General features: G+C 37.5%; 1 protein-coding gene and 1 long non-coding RNA gene across 2 annotated transcripts; one reads left to right on the forward strand and one right to left on the reverse strand.

The window, feature by feature from the left end:
- Window positions 1–528: 528 nt before the first annotated feature.
- On the reverse strand, window positions 529–15,354 carry ACADM (acyl-CoA dehydrogenase medium chain). Its single transcript, XM_039556113.1, has 12 exons — window positions 15,250–15,354; window positions 11,956–12,055; window positions 11,059–11,156; window positions 10,876–10,945; window positions 8,835–8,935; window positions 8,668–8,748; window positions 7,660–7,790; window positions 6,470–6,578; window positions 5,496–5,636; window positions 5,323–5,418; window positions 4,386–4,634; window positions 529–830 (listed from the first exon to the last, which is right to left on the reverse strand). Exons 1-12 carry the CDS (start codon window positions 15,271–15,273, stop codon window positions 759–761), a joined length of 1,272 nt encoding a protein of 423 aa, XP_039412047.1. The 5' UTR covers window positions 15,274–15,354; the 3' UTR covers window positions 529–758.
- LOC109145921 lies at window positions 6,572–11,508 on the forward strand. Its single transcript, XR_002047625.2, has 2 exons — window positions 6,572–7,139; window positions 10,854–11,508. It is a non-coding gene; the product is annotated as an uncharacterized LOC109145921 (long non-coding RNA).
- Window positions 15,355–16,651: the final 1,297 nt, after the last annotated feature.

The following is a 16,651-nucleotide window of genomic DNA, read 5'->3' on the forward strand; positions in this document are numbered from 1 at the left end:
GAATTAATAGAATTATTGAGGTTTGAAGATACCTCTTGAAATCATGGACCACAACCCATCTACACCAAGTAGGCTTAGCTAGAGCAGGTTGTTCAAGACCACTACCAGTTGAGTTTTGAGTGTCAGATGGAGGCTCCACCACCGCTGCCAGCATGTGACATCCCTCACAATAATAAAAAAAAAAAATTCTTGTGTTCCAGTGAAATGTCATGTATTTTAATTTGTCCACGTTGCCTCTTGTCCTGTCAGTGGGTACTACGGAGGCTGGCTCCCTCTTCATTGCATCCCATCAGGTATTTATGCACATAGATAAAATTATCCCTGAGTTTTCTCTTGTCCAGGCTAAAAAGTCAGCCTCTTCTCACATGAGAGATGCTTCAGGCCCTGAATATTTTTGTTCAAATTCCTGGGGCAAGAGCATAGAGAAACTGAAATATGGCTATTAACATACTTCAGAATTCGTATTTTGGATTACTTGTCCGGTGTAAGTGATTTGACAAGCAAAATGAATACAAACCACAACCACACTTCTCTCAAAAATATTTTATTAGAATGTAGCACTGACTGTCAGAATGACATTTGGATTACCTTATTTTATAGTGAGAACAGAATCAGTGCTTAATAATGAACAGAATAAAAATATATTGAAGGATTTTTTTTCTTCATCCCTTTTTAATTCTGTTGAGAAACACACTAAAATCTTTTTCCATAAGAACACAGAACACTACAGCAGCGCCAGATGCACTTTATACATTTCTTTAAGCCTTAAATTTGCCAACATGTTCACGAGCTATGATCATCCTTTGAATCTGAGCAGTTCCCTCATAAATCTGAAAAGAAGAATTGCAATAATGTTACTGGGTGATTTTAAAAAAGTTTTAACAGGTATACATTTGTAAACCTCCACGACACTAATCCACTGTGGATTAGGATGTACAGGAAGACAGAGAAAACAGAGAAAATTCCAGTGTGACAGAGTAATTACAGTGGGCTAAATGAAATGTAACTCATACAAGATACTGAGAAAGTCTTGTTCTCTCAGGTGCTCTTACCTAAAGTCAGTAGGGCTCTCATGAAAATAGGCAGGTGATAACATTCCTCTTATTTCAGGAAGAAAATACATAATTTAGATTTTACAAAGTAGGATCTGAAATCATGGGTAGACGGGAAAACATTACTTGTCCTTAAGTGTTGTATTTTCTTTGACTAGCCTTTCAGGGTCATACCATATGTTATCTTTGATCCACTTATTTCCATTGCTTCTTGTTAACTAGTACTGTCTCCCATACAGTTTTGCTTATGGTTTTCTTTATTCTTGCATTTTCTTCTTCTTGCATCATCACTCTATTCTGTTTGTTTGCTGGCAGCAAAGTCAGAAATAGAAAAAAAAGCACCTCTGAAGTTCTAATGCCAGAGGAGGCTGTATGCTCCATAGTCACACTGCAATGTAATGCAAGGACTGAGGCGACATAGCTTAGAGGTTTTAATGTTTCAGCTCCCAATTCTGCCAGAACTTGGTTTGGCAAATTGCTGAAAATCATGCAAATTCACTTATAGGAATAATCTTTCCAGGAACCTTAAAGAGCATTTTAAAAATAAGGATGCTATAACCCGTGTTCACATTAGTGTTCTGGTTCAGAACAAGCTGTTGATTGCCAAGGTGAATTCTCTGCTGCTACTTACCCCATGTTGATCCAGTCCACAGAGCAGACTGTGTTTTGTGAATACTAGGTGCCTTCTGAAACCAACTCAAATGGAAGTTCTGTTTTCTCCCTGTACTAAACACTCACCAAACCCTAGGAAAGCCATAATGGTCCAAGCCTACAACTGGACCCTAACAACTGCATGCCTATCAGGGACATACATTCCAAGGGACCAAACAGGCTTGCTATGAATTCAGCCTGCTCAAACTGCTTAGTGTGTGGCTGTCGGGGTCTCAGCAGCCGTTCCTGCAATCTACCAAACTGCTCCTATTGCACTAAATTTGCACTTGCTGATGAAGACAGGCAGGAAATTCAAGTGTAAAGACTTGAATCACAACTCACAATCCTCTTAAGTAATTATAGGAAAGGTTTTGGTTCATAAGCTGATGGAAATAGTTTCAAAATTCCTCGACTATTAAAGAAAGGAAGTTTTCCAAATTCAAGAGTTTCCAAACCTAAGAATTTCTACCAAAGCAGCCTAGATTTGTAGCCAGACAATACTAGGGCAGAGTAGGGACATGTAAAAATGTTAGCAGTAAACACAATAAAAGGATCATGTAATACCAAAAAGGATCAAACATATGAAAGACAAGTTGAAAAATCAAGTTTTTGTGCATGCAACGTATGGCCAAAAGTATATACCATCTGGAATTGAGCAGTAATACAGCAAAGCATAGTGAAGTGCAAGATATAATCAAGAGACATGGACAAAATAATTGCAAGACAAAAGCCTTTCCTGAATTCTTTTGGGGATGAAGTGGAACTGACAGTCATCAAAAATTTAATACTAAATCAGATTAATTACAAAAACAAGCCTACTTAGCCATGCATTTGGATCACTGTGATGAAAAAACTAAGCAATAATGGGATTCTGTAAAATCAATCTCAATCAATCTGAGTTTCAACCCTCACACCATCGTTCTCTAAATAGCATGCAACCTGACAGGAAAAAAATCCCAATCATAAAGTTCAATTAATCATTCATTTCTTCACTCACATAAGTGAAGTTAGTTATAGGGACCTTTAGATTCCAGCATAGCAGTTGTCTTTCCTTAAACTGAGAAAAATAAATTCTTGGCTAGTGGCAATAATAGTTTTCATTTTGAAGTCAGCTGTAAGGCAAATATTAACTTCCTAGAATCTTGAGAATGACAGCTGTTATAGCTAACAATCATTACAGGTCACAGTCTATGTGCATTTCTTGATATCATCTATTTTGTTATGTTTTATCTAGTCACTATTTATGTTAGATAATGTCAGTAAAGATTACGCCTTTTGCTGAATGCAATTAAAATATTCTTGCTGAATGAAGAACTGTAGCATAGTATATGCCAATATACTAATTACAAGATGTCATGGAATAATTTCTTGACAGTAACACTGCAGTAAAAAACCTGGGATAAAAAACATGTGAGATAATCATTTTACGTGTCATGGTGTCAGCTAGGATAGGGTTAATTTTTTTCCTAGTAGCTGGTACAGTGCTGTGTTTTGGTTTTAGTGTGAGAATAGTGCTGGTAACACATTCATGTTTCAGTTCTTGCTCTGTAGTGCTTACTCTAAATCCAGGACTTTTCAGTTTCCTGTGATCTGCCAGCAAGGAGGTGCACAAAAGGCTGGGAGGAAGCATGGCCAGGAGTGCTGACCTGGAATGGGTATACCCCTGGAAAGGGGTATTTCATGCCATAGAGTCACACCCAGTATATAAACTTAGGGGGAGTTACCAGGAAGGTGCTGATTGCTGCGGGTGGATAGGGTGGGCATTGGTCACTGGGTGGTGAACAACTTGATTGTGCATCACGTGTTCTTCTTCGGTTTTATTCCTATCTGTCTCTCCCTTTTATTATTATAATTTACTTTATTTCTGTTACTAAACTGTTCTTAACGCGTGAGTTCTACCTTTTTTTTTTTCCAATTCTCTCCGCCACCCGTCCAAAGCAGGGAGGGGAAGGGAGTGAGCAGCTGTGTGGCTACTTAGTTGCCAGAGCAGTTAAACTACAACACCATGACACCCAATACTGATGATACCTCAACCACAGCATTCTACACAGTTTATGATACCAAAGTTTCAAACAGAAAGTTTAAAAGTAACAGATGATGTTACTGGAAACAGAAAGGAAAAATAAAACCAAAAATCCCAACCGAACAAAAACCACCTTTTCCCTCGTAAGTCGCTGGGGTAAGAAACTGCTTTACTGTTCAGGCTAAGACAGCTGAACTATAAGCAGACATCAATCCAGAATACAGATAGATGGTCAGCAGATTTGCACCTCTGAAGGTTTTCAAGAATAGTGCGATACGTAAACCACCTCTACTTACAAAATACCAAAGCAAGCGTTGGTATTTTGATCAGGATTTTTTTCCTAAGAGTTCAAAAACTTCAGAATTGAGAATCCAAGAATTGCAAAGAGTTACCACATTAGAGGGGAAAAAGAAAGAAAGAAAAAATATAATTTATTTCTTTTATGTGGGTTGAGTTTTCATCAAGTGCAATGACTTTTGTATGGAAGTAATTTCCTGATTTGAAATAATTTCCTCATTTGAATGACTCTTTAAATGGAAAGATTACTGCTTTCATTCTAAAATTATTTTTTTTAATAGGTGTACATCATGATTTGAAGTAAGTAGCCATTAGTTTATTCTATATAAAATCTATGCATTATCACATTCTGTTTTACTTACCTGGTAGATTTTAGCATCTCTCATTAGTTTTTCTACAGGATATTCAGTATTAAATCCATTTCCTCCAAAAATCTGCACTGCATCTGCAGCTACTTGGTTTGCAATGTCACCAGCAAATGCCTTCGCAATGGAAGCATAGTAGGTATTCCTACGACCGGCGTCAACTTCCCATGCAGCTCTCTGGTAAGCCATCCTAGCGAGTTCAACTTTCATTGCCATTTCAGCAAGCAAGAAAGACACTGCTTGGTGCTATGATTAAATAAACTAGGTTAATATTGCCTGCTTAAAATTCTATGACATCCAAGAAAGACATCATCTCCTAAACACAGTCATTTTTTTCAAGAAACTCAGTAAGTTGTACAAGAGAAGTTCTACAGAATACGCCTCAGGCTCTCATATATGTATGTTGAATTATACTCTTTAAGTTTTTGATTTTCAAGTCCATTTAGCCGTAGGGATTAAATAGTGATTATGAAGTTGTTCTTTCCTATTTATGAGATTGGTATTTACCTTGCAGTTTATTCATATTTTTTCAAAACTGGTAAGCAGCATGATTGGCAATGTATACTATTAGTGTTAATACTATATGTCTTGTTTCACATACTTCAGATGTTTTCCTCTTTCCTGAAAACCCCTCTTTATTAGCACTGAAGAACTTAAGTATTCCCTTCTGGTACTTAAGTTTTGAGGTTCTGGGCAAAGTTTTCTTTCTGCTTTTACTACCATTATTGATAAATTATAAAAAATTCCTTAAGTTATCACATAGCTAAGTTTACTTATGTTGCAACCTATATACTTGGAAACCCCAAAATGGCAGAGGTATAATATAAAAATTAAGGAAATATAAATATCAAGGAATAACCTTGAAAAATCAGTAGCAGTACATCTGGTGTGAAAACATAAGCTTTTACTATAGTCTATCTGCCCCCACACTTACTTCAACAATTGGTTTCCCAAAGGTTTTTCTCTCCAAAGCGTATCTAGTAGCTTCATCAAGAGCTCTTTTTGCTAATCCAACAGCACCAGCTGCTACCTGAATTGAATACAGGCCAGAATAAAAAATCAGAAGTTCCTGCTGTGTTTTATAACCAAGTTTTTTCTGATACTTACGGGTGGTCTGGTCTTATCAAAAGCTCCCATTGCAATTTTAAAGCCAGCTCCTTCAGCTATCAATACATTTTCTTTTGGGACTCTCACATCTTCAAAGACGATGCCTCTTGTATCTGAGCAGCGTTGACCCATATTCATTTCCTGAAGTGGGAAATTTACAGATGTGCTACTAAATTGGATTATTCAAAGGTACAGCATGTTTTCATTCTTTTGTTGACTCAAAGCATATAGTTTTTCTTCCCCAAAACACTTAATCTAAAAGTTACCGCATACAAGACAAATACTAGTTTTGTACTTGCAGACCAGCATGCCCTTTACTTTCTCCTTATATGAAATTAGTTCTGTCACTGTAATCAGTCTTCTTGTGTTCCTCTAGTTCCGCTGTCTTTGAGATGCAAGTGGAAAAAAAAAAGAATCTAATATGCAGGAAGTACAGGTACACTACAAGTAAATAAATAAATGAGCTTTCCAAGTTTTCAGATTTCTTGCCTACTGTTCAACATTCAGTTTTACCTACTATTAAAAATAGTACCTTTTTTTTTTTGAAAAGAGAGAACTACCATTAATATCTCTAAGGCCTCTTCTTTGACCAGCAGTAGCTAAAATTAAAACTCACTATATGTGTCTTTACTGCCAAAATTGTCCAACTTGCTTCTTATTCTTTCAAAGCATACTACTTCTCATTTACTGGCACCTGCCAATACAGTAGTTCTCAAAGACTCTTTTGCAGCTGTTCAAAGTAGTCATCTTCCTTTAGACCATTCTGAATAATTCCTTTTCTGAACTAATAGCTTTAAAATTATGTTTTATGAATAGTTCCTCTATGCTGTGAAAATGAAAAGATGGTTGTACATAAGCATATGAAAATTTTCAGTTGCATAACAGTTTCTTTTCTTTAGTGGTACATTTGTTTTATTATTGGCTTAAACTGAACAATAATTCCTGGCTTGTCAAACAAGAAATACAGTCTATACCTTTCTTCCAATTTGGATCCCCGGGCTATCTGCTTCCACAATGAATCCAGTAAAGGCTTTGCTTGCAGGAGCTTTTGGATCTGGATTGGTACGTGCTAGCAAAAAGTACCTAATGTAGAACAAAGAAGATGGATGCAGTTTATCCTCACAATTAACAGGATATATTTATCTAGCACTTTGAACATTTTTATGTTCATTTCTACCATATAATAAATTCTGTCTGTAAGTTAACAGCCCTTCTTTCTTGCCCATCCTGAAAATAAAAAGAGAGGGAGCAAGAGAGTGGAAGTTTCAAAGATTCAAGATTTCATAAAATTTAATAAAATTATTCCGAGCAACATGCAAAGATTCTCTACCTTTTCTATGTATTTTAAGTCTTTATGATATTACCAGCTTCCCAAATAGTACAAAAGAAACCTATTCATAGCATGTAAATAAAAATTAATGCTTAGGACATACATTCTTGGACATAAAAGTTATCACCTGATTTCAAAGATCTTGATTTTATTTTTCTAGGTGCAAGTTGTAAATCAGTATTTCTCTTAGGAATTAAACAGCTGTAAATCACTTTTATGGTATTCAGTAAGGTCAAAAGAAATCTGACAGATTGTCTTTGGTGGGTCTGCCTTCAACAAGGAAATAACTAGAAAATTCAGCTTTTGGCTTTTGGGTAAGTGTATAAAGTTTTTTCCACTTGAATTCAGGAAAATTTTTGTGTTGTGAATCAGTGTGATGTAAGACATTATTTAAGAGGTTTACATTGTAAAAGCACGCTCTAGACATCACAGCCATATCTGCAATATTTGACAGACAGAAAATGTCTTCTTTTCAGAAAATGAAAATTTACGCTACAGTCCAACAGCGTTTCTAGCTTCACTAGGAGTAAGAGGTGTTTCTACTAGAATCAGATTTCATTTTGATAGCAGCAAGATTCAAGAGGCCGTTCTTGAGTGTGGAGTCATGATGTCATCACTCATTTTCCTTTTTAGGCTTTGCATAGCACTCGACTGCATTTGTATATGCTATCCTGATAGCTGTCCTGATAAACTGGGCAGAGATTAAAATTTAGCCTGCTGAAACACAGTGAACATTCAGATTCATATCAAGTCTTTAAAGAATTTAACTGAGAGCGGAGGGGTGGGGTAAAACCACTACATAACAGCATAAAACTATGACACCAGTTAACATACCAGTTTGCTTTCCCCCCATTTGTGATCCACATTTTCTGACCATTAATAACATATTCATCTCCTTTCTTCTCAGCCTTTGTCTTTATACCAGCCACATCGGAGCCTGCTCCAGGCTCTGTTACACAGTAAGCCTAAAAGAAATCAAGATGTGAAGTCTTGGGCAATAAAAGTTCTGTCTTTAGTCAACTACAAATTAATGCAGATTTAAGTGAACTGCATGGTAAAATCCAAACACCAAATAAACAAAACCCCCCAATAAAACCCCAAAACAACCCAACACATAACCCCCTCTCCCCCAAACGGCTGGCTGAGTAAGGGTTAATTTTCTATATAAATCCATAACAGTACACAAAATTGCCTTTTAAACAGAAACATTCTGTAACTCTTAAGTTATCACTTCCTCAGGCTTCAAAAATTCTCATGGGAAAGCTGAGGATCTTTGAAGTCTAAAAATAAGAGCACTGAGTAACATTTTATGTTTACCAAGTCCTTCATTTTAGGAGGCTCAGTTGTACAGATTTACATATATTGCACACAAATCTTTACCTCCTTCTATGTAACAAGTACTTTTTATGTAGTATTTAAGGTCACAAACAGAGTTTCATTCCCATCCAAGTTAAGGGTCTCCTTATATAGACCTTGTATTTTTCTTAAATGTCTATAGCCCCTCTTGAAAGGCAAATAAAAACTATTAATTTTTGATAAGTGACTTAGGATAGGGATATTTTTCCAAGTAGTATCTTCTGTTTGCTTACTGCATGTATCTCATTAGATATCTGCTAACTTTCAGTAAATTTCACTGTTTATATACAAATCAAAAAGGGCTAAGCTGTGAGTACATGCAAGTGTTCAGGGAGGAAAAATGGAAAAGAAAAGAGGAAGAAAAGAAAAGAAAAAAGAAAAGGAAAAGGAAAGGAAAGAAAAGAAAAAAGAAAAGAAGAAAAAAGAAAAGGAGTAGTACTATTAACATGGTTTAGGAACTTTCTACAGTATAGCAGTTACACTTACACACATCATTGGCTCCTCTGTCATTCTTCCTAAGTATTTTTTCTGCTGATGCTCATTTCCTGCAATGATAACTGGCATTTGCTGAAAGAAAACATTTAGATCGTTAATCTGGCTCTTTCAAGTGCAGAGATTGTAGTTTAAGGGATGTAAGAGAAGACAGAGCTTACCCCTAGGGAGTTTGCTTCAATGGCCGTTTGAACCCCTGTACATCCGTAAGCTAACTCTTCTGTAATAAGGCACGCCTCAAAACTTCCAAGGCCAAGGCCACCTATGGTTGAAGTATTTAATTTACTTGAGGGGATTTAAATTATAACATATTAATATTAGTGATTTACACAACATAATTAACAAAAATGTGTTCTTCCACATACATGTGATTGTGTACTGTGTTTGATTAAGCATTCTCATGCAAGCTTTTTAAATAAATCCGCATCAGAAGAGTAACAGGTGATTTGAAAATTACGTATCATGTGTCCAGAGTTATTGTTTGATCAGTGTGGGACAACTTGCACAAAGTGGCAAGAATGTACCACTCACATTTTTTTACTACTGTATATTCAAGAATTAAGAGTTCCTAGGAAGCAGAGAAAGGGCTCCTGAGCCGAACTCATTTGGGAACAAAGAAGTGTCCCTATTAGCAAACAACGGATGCAGAAATCTGTTTCTGGCAGAAGACAACACTATGGCCAACACTACATACAAATACAATAACAACTACCTCAAAAATATTTGCCTGAACTCTCAGGTGACTTCCTCGGTCAAAGAAATAATTCTCTTTGCTGTCTTTGTTATACCAACCCTCGACAGACATCTGTTACATGAATTTGTCTGGTCTCTTTTTGAATCTATGTAAAATTTTAGCACTTATATCCTACAGGGGCAGTAAGTTGCAAATTAACTCCACACTGCATACAGAACCATCTCCTTTCACTTGTTTTGAATCTAGCCTCTGCTGACGTAATTTGATGCCTTCTAGTTATACTGAAAGGGACAGTGAACCATCAATCCCTTTTCACACTCTCCCATGACACTGACATTTTAGTCACTTCTACAGAATTTACATCTCACACATTAGATAAAACTTTTATAACCTTTGTCATCCTTTTAGAAACCTTTTCCATTTCCCCAATACTCTCTTGAGATGGAAGGATCTGACCATATAACGAGTTAAAGAGGCAAGTGCAATTTGGATTCAGGCAGCACCATAATTATGTCTTCTGCTTTTTTCTTCATTCCCTTAAGGGTCCCTCTTGACCTTAGATTTTACAGTTTTGACCACTTCTGAGCATTAAGCTCATGTTCACAGGATCCAAAAATGTCTTTTCTGAGAGGCAGTATCTAGTGCACAGCATACCATTTCTCTGAAGTTCAGATTGCTTCTTTCCCTTCACATGCACGTAACTTTTTCTTTTTGGAATCGCATTGCCATTTTAACTCACTCTGTTTCATGACCTTCTCCTGCAGCTCTCTGAACCAGATCATCTTTTCTACACTGAATAACTTAGTATTATCAGCAAATTAGATAGATATTGTATATCACCTTTGCATTTACCCCCTTTTCCACTCTACAGACATGCCAAATAGCACAAGACCCAGCAAGGCTGTGCTGCTAATTTTGCCAGTACGAAACCTGATGATTATTCAAACTTATTTTGGAAGTTCAAGCATTCTCTATCAACCAGCGATCCCTTGTTCACACATTTATTAGCTACTTCAGAGAACACCAGTGATTTTATGAGGCATGAGTTCCTTTCACTAAAACCCTTCTCTACCATATCATGTTTGTCTGTATTACTCATACACCTTATAAGCCAGGACTCTGCTGTATTGCACTTAATCTAAACTGAAAAACTGTCCTTCTGGGATAAACTCCTAAATTGCACCAGCCTGTATCAGAGACTAGAACAAAACATGACCTTCTAATTTCTCTGCCTAATCAGCTGACACTGCACCAGGGGAACGTTAAGCAGCTGTAATCACAGTAGAAAAATCTGGTCATAAATTACTAAACCATAATCTGTCTAATTTGTCTCCTGATTACATCCACACCTAGTAACACTTGTATGTGTCAATTTGCCTACTGATTAAATTTAGATTATTCAAGTATGTGACTATTTATTCGGTACAGAATCCATAATTACACACAAGAATCTCATCTAATGTCTTTTCGTTGTTTCATTTTACAGATTAAAAAGAATGTTTACTTACCACAGCTTTCTGGTATGTGTGAATTCATAAGACCAAGTTCCCAAGCCCGCTTTATAAGTGGAACAGGATACTGAAACAGACATGGAAAAATCACGTTCTCATTCACCACAACCAAAACTTTAAAATTTATACAGGTTAAGATATTTTTTCCCCAATTTCTCCCTTACACTATGGTAGATTTACCTCTCCAGTTCTATCATATTGTGCAGCAACAGGAATAATTTCCTCCACAGCAAATTTACGAGCAGTAGCTTGAAACTCCTTCTGTTCATCAGTAAGTTCTATTTTTAAAAAGGAAGAGAAAAAGACCATAAATTCTCTACTGTCTTTTATTTTGCCAGTTGTCAAGACTATGATAAAAAAGTAAACAAGAGCATCCTTCCAGGACAACCCAAACCACCACTGTGCGGGGCTCTCCAGGAAGCAAAAAAAGCTCAGTTTCCTCTTCCTCCTGGGAAAAAACCCTCCATTGTTCTCTGATCAACACCTACAATGCACTTACTTACATCTGATGAAATGATCCACAAAATATTGAAGACGAACTAGACAGGACTGTGTAACATAAAATGTATTACCAAAAGAAACAAGAATGCTGTGCTAATTAAATGCATAAAAAGACAGAGGTTGCCCAAAGATCCTGACTCTTCAGTTTCAAACATCTAGCTCTGATCCTCTAAGTTTGCTTGTATATATATTACATATAAAATGCCAAGATGAAGATGATTTCTTTTTTTACATTTCTTGATAACCAAGTTCAACTGTGACTACATTTAAGTACTGTAACATTGAAAACAGCAATATGAGGTAAGTATTCAAAGCTAAGACACTCTGGCAATTAAAAAAGCTTAAGACAGACATGAGTTAAAAAAAGAAGAAACTCTTAAGAACACTGCACGCATATCTGCCTCAGTTGAGGATAAAGTTACTTTGTTTTTCAAACTATTTTTTTAATAGAAATCTATTTTGAACAAACACCTTCATTTTAAATTCATGGTGAGCTACCATATAGGATATTATTTCTTTTTAACTCTGCAATTTGCCCATAATTGTTATATTTCTTTCAAAAACTGTATTACTTACCAAAGCTAAAGCCAGCTCCAGGTTTGCCTACATGTAAGTTTTGAGCAGGTTTACTAGAATGTGACCTCCATCCATGCCCTGCGATGGTTTGAAGCATTTGCTAAAGAGGAAGAGAACATGAGGTGTAAGATCTTTACAGCTCAAGCCTTCAAAAACTACTAACCTATCTGCAGCATGACTTTAAATGCAGATTCCCTCTCTAGAAATGGTATCACATCAAGTATAATACAATTACTACAGTCATAAAAGAATTACTGGCTACCTTGTGTTTTGCTCCTGTGGCAAGCAGCACTTACATGAATTGACAGCTCTGCCAGGGATCTCAGCCTTTAACAGGACCAAGGGCGAGTGAACTGCTGTATGCACTTTTAAGTATTGTGCAACTGAGTATTTAAAATTTATTAAGCATAATTAAAATTTATGTTCACAGAGACACAGCAATATATATTTCTTTCATTTATACACACAATCATCAAAACTTCATTTTCTGGCCCTCTAGTGAATCCTACTACCCAATGTTTACCTACATGCAGATTTAGCAAGATTTTAAAAACAACCTACCTATTAGCCAATATATCAGAATATTTTGATAATGTCCTAGACTCATCTCTGCTCTCTTTTATTAAGCTGCTGCCACTGACACTTGGTGATTATTATTATATTCCAAATAGGACAGAACACAGCAGACTATCTGAAGTTTATTTTTCTTCCTAATACTTATCACAAATTTATTCTTTTTCATAGTAAATATTTTCTTTGCTTTTTTAAGTTTAGAGCCCCAAATATTGTTGCTACAGCTATTTTCAGAATGTCTTAATACTGTGCAAAACCATGTCTGAATCTGTTTTAAGAGGTTGGTTTACTCTCTTCAAGAGCTATGAATCTCTGAAATGGTTGGAAATTAGTGAAAAATACGTAATTGGATAATTTTTAGGACAACCCAAATCAATACTGCAAAAACAAATTTGCTTGAACGCTAAGAAAAGGCTTCTGCTTGATTTTCTTATGTGAAAATGTAGACTTTAAAAAAATTGAATTAATGACAGTGATGCAAAAAATATCACAGAAATTTTACTGTGAACTCTAGAAGACAAGGACATTACAGAAAGTTACATAGTTGGGGAGGCAACAAATATCTTCAAAAAAGTTACAGTAGATAAACTGTCCTCTTAAAAATAATAATGCTATGTGATAGATGGTTATAACACAGCACAAGAAGCATGAAGAATACTGCAAATAATAGGTATCAACACAGTGAAAAAAATATTTTCAGAGGATACTGAAAACATCTATAAAGTTCAAAGGTGAAGAAATGCAGAAGGACCACTGCTAGGCACAGAAGAGGGAGAGGCTATGACATATTTGCATACTGTGCTGGTAATGTAAGTTTATTAATAGTTCAAGATTGCATTTTCCAGTAGGTAATATATTATTAATTTCAAGTTTTTAAAAACAATAGACATTGCAAAACAGCATCTTGCTAAGTTTTCTGTTACTGCTACCTCTCATATTAAAAACAATACCACAAACATCTAGAAAGACCTCGATTATTCAGAATGATTTATACCTTATTTTATCTGGAAAAAAGACAAGATGAGGTTGAAAAAAAGTCAGGTGATTGTATTTTTTTTTCTTTTGTTTTTTTAAGGAGCAGCCCTTAATACACTAATGCATAGGTTTGCCACCAAAAGGTTTTGTCTGTGCTTGGATTCAAACTAATGCTAAAAGTGATATCCTGTATGAAAGGAGTTGTAAAATTTAAACCAGTGAACTTAGGTCTGTTGTGGTATAGTATGCAAGGTAACACTGAAGATTATCTGGAAAAACTCAACAGTACCCCCACAAACAAATATGGACAGATGGGATTCATACCTGGAAGCTGCATGACTGATCAGGTGACAAAGGATGAGGGTTTGCTACATGTAAGAATTTGGATGACCATCTGTCTACTTGTCAACTTTCCTATTGCTTGACTCTGAGGAGCAGTTAGATTCAGTGAGAAACTACTGCTAGTTATGTTCAGATGAAACTCCTACTGCATTTCCTTGCGCTATTGTATAAAATCTGTCACAATTACAAATATGATCATCAGTGTAGCGAGACTAACAGTGGAAGAATGTGCTGTCAGGAAAAGGGTGTTACAAGGCTACTCACAAAAGTGATGCAATCTCTTTATCACCTTGATGCCAAAAGAACTATAGAACCTGTTTGAAAAGATGTACATCACAGAAAATGATGGGACAACAATAAGCTAAGGGTCACTAACCTTGATTTTCCCTCACATATCTCAGGGCAAAAATGAAAAGAATTACCAAGAGGAGTTTGTTGTTGGGGTAATGTGTCAGGAGGGTGAACTTGAAATACTAATTTCCTCCCTATGGGCTTCCTTTGCCTAAAACATTACTTTTGATCCGTAAGATACCAACTTCAGATGGAGACTTCTTCCCTCACTGACTTCCTTCACTCTCACAGCAACACTTGGGACCTGTGGCCAAGCTGCATCAATTTTGGGAAAACTAACACTGCTGCCAGGAGGCTGTGAAGGGCCTTTCAAGTAATTCAGACTCACGAATGCCTCTGGAAATGGGGAATCCAGAAAAAGGCATGTGTAAATGCTAAATGTGTTTTGAATAGTTTTTATTTTCTAGTTTGAAGCTGTGAGGTTATTGGTGGTTCAATACAGTAGAAAGTTTGTACTTAAGAAAACCAACTATTATACGTCACACATATTTTTAAAAAATTAATATACGTAGTACAGTTACGTATTCTAAAGGAAATGCATTGGATAAAATACCCTGAACTATAATCCCGGTGTTTTGAAGCCGTCTCCACCGTCAAATGGGAGGTGCCAGACACACACTTGGCACTGGGCGGCCTTTGCCACATGAGGAGCCCCCGGGCTCTGCAGTAACGCCGCTGAAGAACATCATCTGGCAATACCCATTCGAACCGTGAGGATTACGGCCATAAACTCAGGTAATAGTGCGAGGCAGGAGAAACAGCACAGCGGGCAGATTCCAGCCCCACCGGCTCTCCCCACAGAGGCAGCCCTTATGCCTACAGCTGTCCCGACGCTCACGGCGGGCGGAACCCGGGCTGGCCCCGCCGCTTCCGCCCTTCGCCCTCTGCGATCCCGCGGCCCTTCCCCGCCGCCCGGGCTCCCCCGGCCGCCAGCACCGGCAGCGCCTCGGTTCGGTTCGGTTCGGTTCGGTTCGGTCCGTCCCGTCCCGTCCCGTCCCGTGCCTCTCCCCGGGCCTTGTGTCCTCCGAGCGTCCGCCCGGCCCTGCCGCTCACCCGCGTCGCCCTCAGCGCAGCCATCTCGGCGGGAGTGCCCTACAGCCGCAGCAGCTTCGGCGGGGCGGTGCTCGGGCGGCCGGGGCGGTGCCGCGCGGGCCGCCCACTGAGCGGAGCGGCCGGGGAAGCCCTGGACTCGATCGCCCCGCCCAGCTCCTGCGAGGAGAGCCGCGTTCTGTGACTGGCCCGGCCCGTCCTCTGAACACGGCCGGTGTCCGAGCCGCAGGCTTGGCCAGTTTGCTGTCTGTTTGCTGAGTGTCCTAGGCTGGCTCCAATCACCTACATCATTCACCTGTTAGCAGAAAAGCCCGCGTAAGCAGTTTTACTGTAATTTGCGCCTCAGGGAATCATAAACTCGTGTTTCGGAGGTGTGCCAGGAACTGGAGAGTGGGTGGGCCTGGCGCACGGGAGTTGTTACCAACTGTGTTGATAGTTACATAAAATGTGTTTATAAATGCTCTTAATTCCGGTTGTGTTTTAAAGGAAAGGCAATGTTTTCGGAAATCATCTGCGGTGCTTAAAATACGCTCTTCTGAATATTATTGTTTCGCTGTTGTACAGCAGTGTTATTTAGGGGTTTATTAAAACAACGATTTCAAGAAGAATGGCACTCTTGATTTTTCTACGAATTCCTTTTTTGGTGTGACATTTTAACAGAATTAACAAAACAAAGTATTTCTCTGGAAGCTTGATTTTGGATAATATTTTATTTTGCATAAGAATACAAAATAATATGCCATAAACACTTTTGCATCATTATTACCTTTTTATGTTTGGTTCTTAATTGCTTGTTTTGTTTCTGACAGTTGACAGTATTGATTTTGTAGTTAATACCAAAGAAACAGTTTGATAGAAAACGAGCCATGCAAAAGTTATTTCTGGGCATATTTATCAACCGTTTGAAAGGAGGTGATTGTAATGTTTTATAGACTTCATACTGTTGTGACTGTAGGTGATTACTTAAGGGAGACACGTAGGCAGCTTTGATTCAGTGCACAGGCTGCTGCTTTTTCACTCTAATATCAGTAGAATTTTTTTTCCTGTAGTTTAAGAGTAATTGAGCAAAAGACATAAGCATAATTTATAACTCTATGTTGCTTAATTATTTTTGAAGATTCTGTATGTTCCTGTTTCAAGTACTCTATACCTTTGGAATGTAAAGCTGTAGTGGGGCTTTTAAATACCAGTGCTCAAAGTCTGCATTTTGTATTCCATTTTATATAGGGTTCTGTTCCATAGGTCATGTTTATGAATGTAGTGTGGGAATTTAATTACTGAGCAGTCCATTTTCTGTCTATATATTATTTAACAATTTGTGCAGTTTCTGTGTATGCAATATCTTTGTATTCCTCAGTTTATTTATCATTGCAACACTATGTTGTGATGATATATAAGGAGATAC

The sequence above is a fragment of the Corvus cornix genome, chromosome 8 (assembly GCF_000738735.6).
Source record: "Corvus cornix cornix isolate S_Up_H32 chromosome 8, ASM73873v5, whole genome shotgun sequence".
NCBI lineage: Eukaryota > Metazoa > Chordata > Aves > Passeriformes > Corvidae > Corvus > Corvus cornix.

Bases quoted from the DNA above. Each gene is read 5' to 3' on its own strand.
- ACADM (XM_039556113.1), bottom strand. From the start codon at position 15,273: ATGGCTGCGCTGAGGGCGACGCGG. The intron at 10,946-11,058 runs GTAAATCTACCA...TGTCTGTTTCAG, and splicing joins AATATGATAGAACTGGAGAG to TATCCTGTTCCACTTATAAA. The intron at 4,635-5,322 runs GTAAGTGTGGGG...ATTTAATCATAG, and splicing joins TTGGGAAACCAATTGTTGAA to CACCAAGCAGTGTCTTTCTT.